The following is a 12778-nucleotide window of genomic DNA, read 5'->3' on the forward strand; positions in this document are numbered from 1 at the left end:
TTCCTCATGGAAGATCTTTTTTTTTTTTTTTTTTTTTTTAATTTTCAGTGGATTTTGGTTTTATCAACCAACTATGAGGCTATTAAAACATTTTTAGAAGTTTGCTTTCAGACCATTTGAGTTACTTCTCCAGACTTTTTTTGTGCGTTTTTGTGTTTATGTCTGTAATGATTAAACTCCTCCCCCAGTGTTCAGCGCACTGAAAAACATTTCTATATCTATACAGTTGTGTGGAGATGCCACTGCAGCTATGGGAGTTTTTTTGTGGAAAATCAAATGCACCTGATTTTATGAATGATTAATGATTAATTGCGGTTAAACATGTTTTTTTAGATTAATTATATCATAATTATTGTATGTATTTATATATACAGATAAATGAATGTAGGTCATTTGAATGTAATAATGAACTCTCCCACATTTATTTATCTTTGAGGACTTGTTTTTAACAAAATAACTTTAATACTGTGTGAAAGTGACTAAATATGTTTAAATGTAACCTATTTGACTATCAGCAATGCCAAACAAGTGAAGGGAATACACCTTGCTCTCTGGACATTTCAGGAATGTTAGGAATTAAGTTAAAACATTAATTTCTTTGGTATTTCAAGAAAACAGAAAAACCCTGAAGGAATACAAGGACATCTGCTCCATGCAGAAACAAAGGTGCTTTCTTTTATGTACTGAGGTTTGTTTGCCTGATCAGTGAAAGTTGTTTCACTGTAAACTTTACACAGAGAAGGTGAGGAGCGAGAGAGAGAGAGAGAGAGGGAGAAAAAGAGATAAGAATTAGGGGACGAAGAGAAGAAAGGTGGAGCAGAAATAACTCACATTCCTCCATCAAACAGTGAGGAGGAGGAGGAACAGATGGAGGCAGGACAGTGGTGGAGAGGTAGAGAGAGACAGAGAGGAGTGGAAGTGGCAGAGCGAGCACTGAGTAATATACAGAGAGAGAGAGGGAGGGGTGAGAGTGGCAGAGAGAGCTCGTGAGAGAGAGAGAGAGAGAGAGAGTTCCATTAAGTAGGAGGACAGAGTGACATCCACGTCTGATAGTAGTTACAGAGAGAGGGAGAGAAAGAGGAAGAAGTGAACAACAAGAGGGAAGCACAGTTGTGTGTGTGTGTGTGTGCGTGTGTTTGTATGTGTGTGTGTGTGTGTGTCAGTGTCAGTGTAAGTCATGGGTGCCACAGCCAGCAAAGCCCATGCAAAGCCCAGGAAGGTTCCCCCTCATCGCCGCAAGAAGAAACGCAAGGTGTGTGTTCACGTGTGTGTGTGTGTGTGCGCGCGCTCACATTTGTTCACGTGTGTGTGTGTGTGACCTGACGGGATGTTTTCCTGCTTGTTTGTGTGCTGGCCTCTGGTCGTCAGGGCAGTTATGAAACATCACAGCGTGGACTACACTCTCTGTTATCTGACTGTATATGAGTGTGTTTCTCTTATCTCTCCTGTTCTCCACACGTTCACTGCTGGAGACATTTAATTTGTGCCTCTTTGTTCTTCACTTTCTTTGTCGCCTGCATCTGCTCCTTGACTTAAGCCAGCACTCACACAAACAGATGGATTTTATGACTGTGTGTGTGTGTGTGTGTGTGTGTGTGTGTGTATGAAAGTGACAGGGTGAGGAGTCAGCAGCACACATTGTAAATGCTGCGGCTTCTGTTGCTAAGTTGCTGTCATTTCTGTGTCTCAGGGAAAAAAATGGAACGGAATTCCTTCACACGGATCATAATATTCTGTCTGAGAGCTTGTTTTGTTGTTTTAGTTTTTGCAGTTGTCTGTTTCCTCATGAGCAGAAAAACCACAAACACAGAAACATGTCACACATTGTGAGGAAATTATGAATAATATAACGACAACACTGTTTATCATAATATTGGACTCCAGCCTTTCTAAATCCAACCCTAGTTCCTTTGCTCGGAAAGTCCGGTTTGTTTGGGCAGGTGTGAATGTGCAACCGAACTCTGATGCGCCTAAAATATAGCTCTCTGACATAATGTAGGGCATTGTGGGTAAACACAATCAAAACATACGTGTAGAACGATAGCTGGGAGAAATGTCTGAGCCCATTGTTGCAGTGTATGTGTCGTATGTTCACGTAAAACCATAGGGTTTGATGCAGCTCCATGTTTTGCTCTGATGTGGCGGAAACAGAAGTTGTCCTGCGTTAACCAATAGAAGAGCGAGTTTTCTTGTTCAATGTTTGTCTCGTGCCACACGGTTGGTGTAGTGGTTAGCGCTCTTGCATTTGCAGCAAGAAGACCCGGCCTCGAGCCCCGGGCGGAACAAGGGCCTTTCTGCACGGAGTTTGTGTGCATGGGTTTACTCTGGGTTCTCTGGCTTCCTCCCACAGTCCAAAAACATGCAATATTAGGTCAATTTAGTGACTCTAAATTGACCATAGGTGTGAGAGTGAATGTTTCTCTCTATGTGTGTCCCTGTGACCCCGCCTATCGCCCTATGTCAGCACACTGGCACAACTCCTCCGTGACCCTCATGTGGAGGATAAAGCGGTAGAAAATGGATTGATGTTTATCTTGTCTTAACCTTCAGTAATTCTTGATGTAGGCGAGGAGGTGAGTACATTGTTCAAAAGGTTTGGTTCGAGTCCCCAGTCGTACCAATCGTAATAGTCTAGCGGACTATAAGGTGTGAAAATGACCTAACTCTTGTAGACTTTATCTTGCCATTAGTCCGCCTTTTTCTGACGCAAATTGAAGTTAGTGTTGCTTTGTAAATGCACCAGAGTGAAAAAACAAAAACAATGTGGAGGTTTTACTTTAAATCTGATTCTGTGGGAAAAAAACATTTGAAATATTTCACTGTAAATTAAAAAGTGTGGTATTGTGTAAAGGAACTGGTATTTTTAAGGCTTTGAATAATGAAAATGAATGAATATGTGACACATTCACATATATGTATATATTCACAATTTAATGACTCAACGTGAAATGATATGAATATGTATGTATGTGTTTTAGTGAGTTTAAACGTGTCTCGTCTCTTGTGCAGCGTGAGGAGTCTTTGAAGCAGAAGAAGGAACTGTCGCTGGAACTGGCAAACCTGCGCGACGAGCTGGGTAAGAGACACGCGACATACTGTACTCACTTTCTCTCCACACACACACCCTCACACACACACACACACACCCCCTCTCTCTCTCTCTCTGTTGGCCATTTGCATATGACACACATTGCACACAAAGGTTATCAGGGACGGGTCAACAGATATTCAAAACCTGGTGTTATTTCTGGTGGATATTCCTGCAGCTGCTCCTCCTCTGAGCTGGGAGTCTGTGCACATGTCGTCAGCTGACCACATGAGTTTTTATGAGATTTCTTTCACGACAGCCAATAGATTACACATTAACATTGGCTAAGTTGAATTTTCAGACTCTGATCTCAGTAATATCAAAGCAGAAGTGACAGCACAGCCGTCAGTGAATAAAGTTGTCTGGAAAAGTCAGGCTCTGTGCTTGCAATACTGTGATGAACACAACCATTTGTTTCATTCAGAGCACGCTGAATAATTGCTGTGTACCTAAATGTCACAAACGGACCTGACTACCTTTGCACCCTGCTCTCACTGTGTCGTCACAACAAGCCAGACAGGTGCAAACTGCTGAAGGAGAAGTTTGTGAGTGAGCTGTGGAGAAATGTCAGATAAAGTACTGCTCATGTTCACATTTCCACTACAGAAACTTTACACAACCAAGGACCATGATTTCAATTGTGATGTGGAAAACGTGGACAGAATCGTGCTACTGAGCAATAAAATATGAATCAACTATTAAAAGTGGAATTTACAGAATTTGCATCTGAATCCAGAGCAGGGCAACACCCAAATGACTCTTATGGTTATAAGAGGTGATATTATGTTCAGTAAATTCTGCCTGCACGTGGTTGACTAGACCCATAAAAATACATATGACGACCACTAAAAAAGAACAACAAGGAAATACAGCAGCCAACAGGAGCCTTTACGAAGTCCGATACAAGTCTGCACAGCAATGTTAACACAGCAATTTTTACAAAATTGTTAAAAAAAAAGTATTTTTATATATCGGTCAATCTCCATGGTTTTAAAGAGCACAGTGAAATCTGACAGGTTGAATCCAGAACTGATCCCGTTCATGTCTGACTGCCATGAAATTGAGCTTAAAATTGATAATCAAGATTTATTTGTATGAGATAGTGACATATAATCAGCAGTGACTGTGTTGAGCGCCACCCTGAGACACTGATGCTCACGGTCACGGAAACATGACTGGCAGCAGGGACACCAGAGCAGAGCAATCTGTTGGGAAGTTAGACTAAGACTTTTCCAAATAGAAACACAAGTTTGTTGCACAAAGTCCATAGAGAAAATCATCAAATCATTTTTTTAGATTTCAGAACGTACGTGTGTGTGTGTGTGTGCGTGTACGTGTGTGTGTGTGTTTGAGGTGTGTTACTCAGCAGTCAGTGGTTTGACAGGCTGCCATTTAATTGTCAGTAAGACAATGTACCAACAACTAACAACGGAGATGGAGCATGTAGAAGTCAAAAGAATACACCTCACACACACACGTGGCATATTTCTTTATTGTTTTATGCAGGTGTGTCTCAAAATTGTTATTGTTCGTTGCTTTCACAAGACTGTATCTGTACATACATACACACACACACACACACACACATACACAGACACACACAGGAACAACCTGTTCCTATGCTGGTTAACGTTTGGTTCTTTAATAGTTTACAGTAATCACATAGAGTCAACTACTCTGTGTTACAGGTTTATAACAAAGTGCCGCTCTGCATTAACACTCCTATTGTGAAAAGCAGATATGAAAATCCCAACTTAATATTAATGAACATGTAATAAATAATACCAAATAAACGCATGCAGGCAGATTTTACAGGATATCTAATAGATTAGATTAGATAACATAAGATCCTTATTGATCCCACAGCGGGGAAAAGAGCAGCTCACAAAAAACGAATAAAGTACAAACACACAAGTAGAAAATAAATAAATAAAAAAAAACTTCTTTCAGACGCTTGCATCTCCTCGAAAAATAATTAATTTCAGCTAAATGTACACCTACTGAAGTTTTTGGTATTTTAACCGTATCATCTCAAAATAGGTAACTGAATGATCATCTATTGCATGTGTCACAAACACAGCACATCCTCTACACTTCAGTTTTTTCCAACCATGCTTTTATTGTGAAATTGTTGCAGCCACTTAAGTGCAGGACACTTAAAAATGTCACTATATATATATATATATATATATATATATATATATACATATATGTATATATATATATGTGTGTATATATATATATATATATATATATATATATATATATATATATATATATACATGTATATATATATATATGTATAGCCTTAAACTGGTGTTATTGGGTGACTTTGTTTTTTTCCTGTGACCCCTCTGGCAGACAAGTTTGAGTCTGAGTCACAGGGAGGTACACACAACTGAGTTATTACTCATTTTCTCTCACTACGTCAGGAAACCGTACTTCAAAAACAACCACTTTAAAGACAGGATATTTGGTACTAGAAATAAAGTACCAAATATTACAGAAAATAGAAGTAATACAATATAATAACAGAGCGCGAGGAGGGGTATGCATACCATATAAAAATAAAATACCCCGTGTCAGTGCATAGATGTGCGTACTCATGTTATTTTGGGCAGTTAAAGTCATTTCTGACCATTTACCAAAAGTGATCTTTTCATACTAGAGTTACAAATGTGTGCCTCTCCTAAAGTTGTGTCATTGGTTTACACCTGCTGCCAAACAACTCACACATATATCTATAATAAAGAACCACATTGTGTCTAAGCCACCCTCAGCTGTCATTGTCTTTGTGTCTCTATCACCACGACAACAGGCGCACAAACTTACACTATAGAGCTCTATTCATTGGGAAACCGCAACTGTCCCAGCTCCAGCCAGTTATTAGCACATGGTTATAGAAGTGTTACTTCTATACTGCTAACACTTTATAGACACTTGAGTGGATGAAATTGTTTCAGAAAGTGTTATTGCAGTGAAAAGAAAGGTCCTTCAGCCGTCCTGCTGTTCTATTCTTCCACTGGACAACGTGCCAAATATTTCAGACTCAAAACAGACCTGAGATCAGAATGGCGTGTGATGATTGGTGGAGATGGAGGGAAGCGTGAGAGCTGAACTTAGTGAGTGGAGGAATGAGTGCTGCTGCATACTTCTGAGTTGACTTGCAGATGTTTCAGGGGTTGGAGCCCGTGTCTGCCGTAAGAGTAATTAAACAGGAATGTGGTTGTAATGGAATGCTGAGGAACATACACACACACACACAGAAAAACTGTTAATACCTGTTGAGGCACTGACTGTTCTGGCATGTCCCACCTCAGCTCACTCTGGAATATGACATAATGCCAGGTGATGACTTTGTTGTGCATGTGATTCTGTGAAACTGTGTTAAATCAACAGCAGGTCACACATCTGTCTGGACTTCAGACACATCAGCCCACATTTATGAAGTCAATGTACTGAAGCATACAGAGGTCCATTGGACCCTCTAGAGTCACCATAGTTGTGAGAGTGAAAGGTTGTTCGTCTCTATATGTTGCCCCTGTGATGGGCTTGTGATGTATCCAGGGTGTCCCCCGCCTTTTGCCCCCTGTGTCAGCTGGGTTTGGCTCCAGGCCCCTTTTGCGACCCTCATGTGGCGAAAATGTTATGTTCTGTTTAATCTGAAATATCATCAAAATGAAAAAAAAAATAAAGATGTTTCTGTGCATTCTGTGCTAATTAAGAAAATATATATAATTAAGAACTATGAAAACGTCTGGTATTCTCGACTAGCATTTTCATTTGGGGAATCGACTTTTTAAATATACAGTAACAAACCACCGTGGCCTAAATCACAATATCAGGAGCAAACGTCAATGTATGCATGTTATTTAAAACATACATACACATTTGGGGGCCTAGAAAAAGTCTCCTGTGACCGGCCTGTGGGTCCCGCCCTAGTCTTTGGGAACCATTGGTCTAGACTAGTGCAGTGTATGCCTGAAATAGTTATTTTGCTGTCACATTCTTACACTGTGATGGGTGAGTTTGTGAATCACATATGAACCTTATCTCGTGATGAATTCTGCACCCACGTGTTTGCTGGTGTCCATGACAGTGTGATAAATGAGGGTCAGTGTGAGTCTCACACAGGGATTTCTCCCTGACACTCATCTGTCTCCTCTCCCACTGACTCTGACCCTTCCTTGTTAGTACTAACACACAATAGCACTCACTCACTTTCATTCCTCCTCTCATCATCTCCTTCCAGTTGTGTCGACACAGTCCTGTGAGCGTCTGAAGAAGGAGAGGGATGAGGTGCGTGTCAGTCGGGAGGAGGCTCTCAAAAGTCTGGAGGAGCAGCACAAGGAGGAGCTGGTGCAGCTGGAGGACAGGTGTGCATTCACCTCTGCTGACTCACGAGCAGAATGTTTTTTTTTTACTGGATGTTGTCTTAATGTGTGTGTGTGTGTGTGTGTGTTGTAGACTAAGGAGTTTCTACCAAACAGAGTGGGACAAGGTCCACCAGATGTACCAGGAGGAGGCTGACAAATGTCGCATGTTGATGGAGCAACAGGTCAGAGAGCACACACACACACACACAAGCGGCTATTCTTCTGAGGACTCTCCTTGATTTCCATTCATTTCGAGAGCCTAAACAAAGCGTTATCTTTAACCTTAACTATAGCCAGTTAAAGCCTAACCCTAACATTAACCAAGTCTTAAGGCCTATGAGTGACCACACAGAATGCAAAACCAGCGTGTGTGTGTGTGTGTGTGTGTGTTGATGATCTACAGGTGGAGGAGCTGAGGAGTCAGCATGAAGCAGAGAAGAAGAATCATGAAGTGAGTCACAGCCAGAAGATGGAGTCTGTCAAACAGCAGTATGAGAACTCCATACAAGGTGAGTGTGGTGACGGGTGCTGTGAATAATGCTGTGTCTCCACTACATGGTCCCCGCTCGCCTCGACTCGCCTCAACACGGTTTGGTTGTGTTTACATTGCAATATAGTACCTCCTCAACATGGGCGGAGTCAACTGATGAGATTTTAGACATTTCCCTGGTAATTAACACAATGCCGAACTGTAGATCACTTAAAAAGGCTTAAAAATCCTGAAAACATGCGTTAATCTCCAACATTTTAGCAGGGAAATATTTAACAGAGGAGTCCGGTGTATTTAGCGACAGCAACGCTGAAAGCCGACGATCGTGAATCACAGAGAGTACTGAACATTTCTGTGAAAACAACAAATATTTTTAATTAACTAAGTCTAATGATTCAGTACACTGAAAATAACTGCTTTACGAGTTACACTAGTTAGTATGTTTGTGTCACGTATAAAACTGCGGCACGCCCACATTAAGGAGGTTCTATGGAGTAATGGAAAACGACCTCTGGTGTCTGATTCCAAACCGAATAGAGTTGAGTAGAGACAAGTAATGCTAGAACTGTATTATGGAAAAGAGCCATTAGTGGTATATTCTAACCTCTACAAGGTGTTTCAAGGATGGATTTGTTGCTTGGATGCATGGTTAGTTGGTTAGTGTTATGCTTGGTTGGTGGATTGGTTGGTTGGTTAATTAGTTGGTTGCTTGGATGATTGGCTGGGTGGTTAATTGGTTGGTTAGTTGGTTGCTTGGTTGGTTACTTAGTTGGTTGCTTGGATGATTGGTTGTGTGGTTACTTAGTTGGTTGCTTGGTTAATTAGTTGGTTGCTTGGTTGGTTAGTTAGTTGGTTGCTTGGGTGATTGGTTGTATGGTTGCTTGGTTAATTAGCTGTTTAGCTGGGTGGCTGTTTTGACCATGGGTTAATGATGCACTATTGTTTTCATGTAGTCTGTTTTTAAAATGTTTTGAATGTTTTTTTTTATTTTTCTCAGTACAAGACAAAGTCCACCTTGCAGGCAATAAAGGTTTCATTCATTCATTCATTCATTCATCCATTGGTTGGTTGGTTATTTGTTTGTTGTGTGGGTAAGTTGGTTGTTGGTTGCTTGATTAGTTGCTTTGTTGGTTCCTTGCTTAGTTAGTTGCCTATTTGGTTGTTTACTTGTTTGGTTGGTCAGTTGTTTATTTGATTGGTCAATTTCTGGGCTGTTCCAATTCATTGTTTACCTGTGAATGACTTCCGTTTAATATTTGGTAACTTGGAAATAAAATGGGAAACACATACTAGGTGAATGACTGTAGTAAAACCACACTTTGGACAATGTTCTGCTCCCAACTTTGTGGCAACAGTTTCAGGAAGGCTCTTTTCTATTCCAACATAACTGTGTCCCAGTGCACAAGGACTATAAAGACATGGTTTGACTTTAAAGAATTTAACTGGCCCGCACAGAGCCCTGACCTCAACCCCATCGAGCACCTTTTGGATGAACTGGAACACAGATTGTGAGCCAACATCAGTGCCTGACCTCATACATGCTCTACAGAATGGACACAAATTCCCACAGAAACACTTGAGGAAAGTCTTCCAAGAAGTGTGGAAGCTGTTATAGCTGCAAAAGGGGAGCAACTCAACTCTGTATTAAAGTACTTTATATGTATTTGAATACGTCATTACACCCTGTTGGGGCAATGGTCATGCGTCCAAATGCCTTTGTCCTTGTCAGTACTAACACGTGTCATTGTTCTGGAATTCTGTTCAAGCATTAACGTGTGTGTGTGTGTGTGTGTGTGTGTGTGTGTGTTTCAGAGCTGAAGAGAATCCAGCAGACAGATGTGGAGAACTTGCAGACAACACTGGCAGAGACTGAAACTTCTCTCTCAGTAAGTTTCCTCCCTGACTTATTACCTATTTTCTTTTTATGTTTTATATTATCTAAATCTATTTTTAACATTTCAACCCTTTTAGTTGATTGTTTTGGATATAAAAAAGTGTATTGCACGGTAAACAGCTGTTGCAGCTTCAGGTCAGAGCTTTTTCTCATTTGCTTAGAAAAAAAGTTTTTTCTGCTCTTTGTTTCAGATGTAACATAAAAGACACATTATTTTGGATGTTTTCTGAGGATATAGATGGAATAACAATTTAACATTACTTTAACATGTAATGTTAGGAGGAAAAAAATGCATAAATCATCAGGTTTTAATGTTACAGTTGACAGATAAATATATTGTTACACCTAAAATGAGCATTTGTTGTTGCCAGGGTTTAATTGTGCTGCGTGCGTGTTCAGATAAAATGTCTAATATCTCCACAGTGAAGAGATCAGTTAAAGCTGTACTGTGAAGTTTTTAAAAATAATCAACTGTCTGTATTCCATAGTTTGATTGGATAAATGTCTCTTGTCCCCACCCACACCATGGACCAACAGGCTAAATAATAAACAGCGACAGCAACAACCACAATCCCCATAAATGACACACTGCAGCTTTAAGCCTAATTTACACTACACAATTTCTGCCATATAATCCTGTTGCCGCCAAGTTTTGGCAAATCACTGCTACTTGTAATTACCACTTCTAATCTGTGTGAAATCTTCAAAAAGACAGTGATCCTCCAACTCTAGAAGTTACATAGTGTCATGTTGGCTTTTGATGGTCGCTCATGGCTGATGTTCATCTGCATCCTCCTTCTCTTACCAGGAGAAAATAACTGAGCTGTCTGCAGAGAAGGAGGCCCTGAGTGAGAGGCTGCAAGCAGAGGAGGAGAGGAGGAGGCGGATACTCACTGACAAGAATTTGGTAAGAGAGGGAAACACAGACAGATGCCATTTGTATAGTACTGAATTATCACATACATAATCTCAAGGTACATTAGAAATTGCTTTTGCACGAACACTTATTAGTGATTGGTGTGTGAGTGACTCAATTATTGTCAGATTCAAGTATGGAGGAGGCCGAAATAAAAAACTGTCGAGAGTCAGATGAGGTCAAGTAATATAAAATTCAAAACAAGTCACGGTTATAGATTAAATAAAGAAACAAACTTGTAATCAAATTTGAAATGGTTACTTTTTTCCAGTCGAGTACTCATAAAATAACATAAATGTAATAAAATAGTATGCAGTGAGTCATTTATGAATGATTTTCCATTGAAATCAGCAGTATAGTGATGTCTCACCTCATTTCCTCTGCTGTATTTCAGTAGAACAGCACATGAAGTCACATGTATCTTAACCAATAATTTGCTTTACTTAATCATTTTTACTAGACGTATAAAGCTAAAAGAGAGGGAGCCAAATACAAATGAAAATAAACAAAACAAAAACAATCTGCTTCCGGCTCTGTGTTTTCAAAGTCCACATTTATGTAGTTTATTTCTTATACGGGTGAGGTAACTCCATGTGTGCTGTTAATAAGTGTGTCAGTGGAGGAGCAGGCGAGAAATACCAGATTAACTCACGGGCCTTGAGTTTGACGCGTGTGTTAATGACTTTTTCCACGTAACATTACGACTTTATTCTTCAGAAACATAAAGATTATACTCCTTTCTTAAAATGATGTAATCATGACACCTGAGTGAATGTAGACACTTCACCAGGTGTGAGGCCGCCTCGGCTGAGAAGCCTCCGCCTCTAAAGCTGAGCTGCCAGCACTGAGAGGGAAAGGAGAGACAGAGAAAGTCAACACAGAGATGAATTATAGTCAGAAGCTTTTGACTGCTGCACGGGATAGGAAATTAAATATATCTTACTAACCACATAGTCTCTATATAACCATGATTGTTTAGAGTAAAGTACACTCTCTCTGTAACCATGGCATCCGGATGTAGGCACTTAGGAGCTTGGCAATTCTCCTTGCTCTCAGCTTAAACAAGCTGTCACTTTCAATTTGAATTGTGCAGCACCAGTAAAATGCTGTGATATTTTCAGACCCTTTAGACAGAGAGCTGAATCTGTGTCAGCTGTGTGGAAGGACATTTATTAACACTAAGGGATCAAACACACTTTTATTCTAGCAGTTTAGTTGCAAAATCTGCACAAATGTGCACCTTTTCTTACATCATTCAGTTTGAAATAGGAAGTGGGGTGAAAGTTATTAAATTGTAAGCAGTGTCACATTGTCCGCTCTCTCCATGATGCTTTCTTTTGTTGAGTGTTTTGCACGTTGTTTGTTTTACACCGTGAAAACACAGTTCACTAGAGGAAAAAAAAAATAGATAGACAAACTCCCACTGGCACTGGGGTTGGAGTCAATCACCATTTTTGGGAGGTTAACTCGAGTATACCCACTCATTTTGGTATGAAAGTGATTACACAGGGAAAGAAAGCCAGCACTTCACACCCACCATGTGAACACATCACCTCCAACAAAAGCAGACTCACAGTGGGTGGGGCCATCTGCTGGTTTGGAAGAGTCACATCCACCCACACTGTCTCCTCTCTCACCCGCGGTGATCCGCACACATTTCCACGCACAGTTTGTCTGATCTATGATTGTAGTTCCACTTTGCCCCATGGCCAGTTGGTACCATGTCTAGCATGGCCACCATGTCTTATGTGGCTGACGTTTGCCCGTTTTTGAAGGATACACACAGCGGAGGCTATCCCAGAAACCTTTGCACGCCAGCGACAGAGGCTTTTTCTTTCTTTCTTTTTTTTTTTGGTAAAACTTTATTAAAACAACACGAGAATGGGTTCGGTGGAGTGCGGATAAATATAAATAAATAAATAAATAAATAAATAAATTAAAAAAACTCCAAAATAAACAAGCTATAATCATAGATATCATTTTGAAGCTTTTTGTCCAAGTAATTTCAGCTGAT

The 12778-nt window shown here is 40.2% G+C and overlaps 1 protein-coding gene across 4 annotated transcripts in view; it reads left to right on the top strand.

The window, feature by feature from the left end:
* LOC131466685 (microtubule-associated tumor suppressor 1 homolog) overlaps positions 1-12778 on the top strand; it is a 57001-nt gene that overhangs the window by 41382 nt on the left and 2841 nt on the right. For 3 of the 4 annotated variants that reach the window (XM_058640092.1, XM_058640094.1, XM_058640096.1), the window contains 7 exons: positions 3010-3076; positions 7341-7464; positions 7556-7646; positions 7868-7973; positions 8952-8984; positions 9767-9840; positions 10657-10755. In XM_058640092.1, the coding sequence (XP_058496075.1) occupies positions 3010-3076; positions 7341-7464; positions 7556-7646; positions 7868-7973; positions 8952-8984; positions 9767-9840; positions 10657-10755 (594 nt within the window). The remainder of the gene's footprint in view (positions 1-3009; positions 3077-7340; positions 7465-7555; positions 7647-7867; positions 7974-8951; positions 8985-9766; positions 9841-10656; positions 10756-12778) is intronic. The other variant, XM_058640095.1, reaches the window with a different exon arrangement.

This window comes from Solea solea, chromosome 10, assembly GCF_958295425.1.
Source record: "Solea solea chromosome 10, fSolSol10.1, whole genome shotgun sequence".
Taxonomy (NCBI): domain Eukaryota; kingdom Metazoa; phylum Chordata; class Actinopteri; order Pleuronectiformes; family Soleidae; genus Solea; species Solea solea.